Source organism: Lepus europaeus, chromosome 7, assembly GCF_033115175.1.
Source record: "Lepus europaeus isolate LE1 chromosome 7, mLepTim1.pri, whole genome shotgun sequence".
Lineage (NCBI taxonomy): Eukaryota > Metazoa > Chordata > Mammalia > Lagomorpha > Leporidae > Lepus > Lepus europaeus.
In genome coordinates, this window is record NC_084833.1 from 112844699 (window position 1) to 112846156 (window position 1458).

At 42.3% G+C, this 1458-nt stretch overlaps 1 protein-coding gene across 1 annotated transcript; it reads right to left on the reverse strand.

The window, feature by feature from the left end:
- Positions 1–239: 239 nt before the first annotated feature.
- LOC133763965 (olfactory receptor 10N1-like) lies at positions 240–1166 on the reverse strand. The gene has a single exon (XM_062197639.1). It carries the CDS (start codon positions 1164–1166, stop codon positions 240–242), a length of 927 nt encoding a protein of 308 aa, XP_062053623.1.
- Between the last annotated feature and the right edge of the window lie 292 nt (positions 1167–1458).

The window sequence follows — 1458 nt, forward strand, 5'->3', positions numbered from 1 at the left end:
AAATTAAAAAAATTAAAAAAAAAAGAATTCAACAAATAGTATAAAGAAGAAAACACTGTTCTTCAACAGAAGAGACAAGGGCTGCAACAATCATGAAATCTCAACATGTCCTTTTCACTCCAACACATTACATTTTGGGTACTCCATTAGTTATCCAGGAAGGGAAAGCATATGAAATCTGTCTTTTTTGGATTGGACAACACATCGTTAAAATCCATTGTATTATCTGTAATTTATTTTCAAATGATAAGTACAGCATTTTGGAATACCCTTTTCAGGGACCTTTTCACTTCCTTGTTCCTTAAGGAATAAATTAAGGAGTTCAGCATTGGTGACACAATGTTGTTTAGTATTTGCACCACAGCACCAAGCAAGGGATTGGGTGTGGGCTGCAGGTAGATGATGATTACAGGTCCATAGGCACAGAGGATTGCAGTGAGGTGGGCACTGCAAGTAGAGAAAGCTTTCCGCCTCCCCTCTGCTGAACGAATTCTCAAAATGGCAATTGCAATACGTGTATAGGATACACAAACTGTGAATAAAAGCATTAATGCCAGAAAGCCAACATTAGTGGACCCCACTGTCTGGGCCAGGGAGCTGTCAGTACAAGCCAGAGGTAAAATAGCAGGAATGTCGCAGAAGAAGTGGCCCACCTGATTGGGGCCACAGTAGGTTACCTGAAAGGTAAAGAAGGTCAAGGTGGTGGCCTGGAGGCCACCCACCACCCAGGCTACCAAGACCAAGGTCATACAGACTCCAGGTTTCATGATGAGCATGTACCTCAGTGGGTGACAGATGGCAACGAAGCGGTCATAGGCCATGACAGAATAGAGGCAGCCTTCAGTGGAGCCCAAAAAGTGATAGAAGAAAAGTTGTGCCGCACATCCTTCATAAGGGATGGCTCGGCTCTGGCCAGAGAGATAGCAGAGCATCTTGGGGCAGGTGACTGATGGGAACAGCATGTCAAAAATCGACAGGAGTCCCAAGAAGAAATACATGGGGGTGTGAAGGGTAGAGGAAGAGATGATTGCTATAAGGATGAGTAAATTTCCAAGCAGGGTGAAGAGGTAGATGAGCGAGAAGACAACGAAGAGCAGAGATTCCAGTCCCTCTGTCTGTGGTATTCCCAGCAGAATGAACTCATTTAACAGTGTGTGATTCCTCATGTTCCTAGAAAGGTGGTCTAGATTTTCACAAAAGGTGTGTAAATATGAACATGGAGACTGACTGTAAGAGACACAATACCTACGTTCATTGTCACCAAACTTTGAGCATAAAGGTGATGGATAATTAAAAATTTTTACATAGACAAATAGGGGCCAGTAAACACACATAGGCCTTCATATCTCAGGGCATCATAGCCCTCCATCAATACAAACATGAAGCAAAATGAAATATTACATAGCAAAATATTGGATAATTAATACAGCAAAGGCCTCACTATAAACAGTTAAGTAA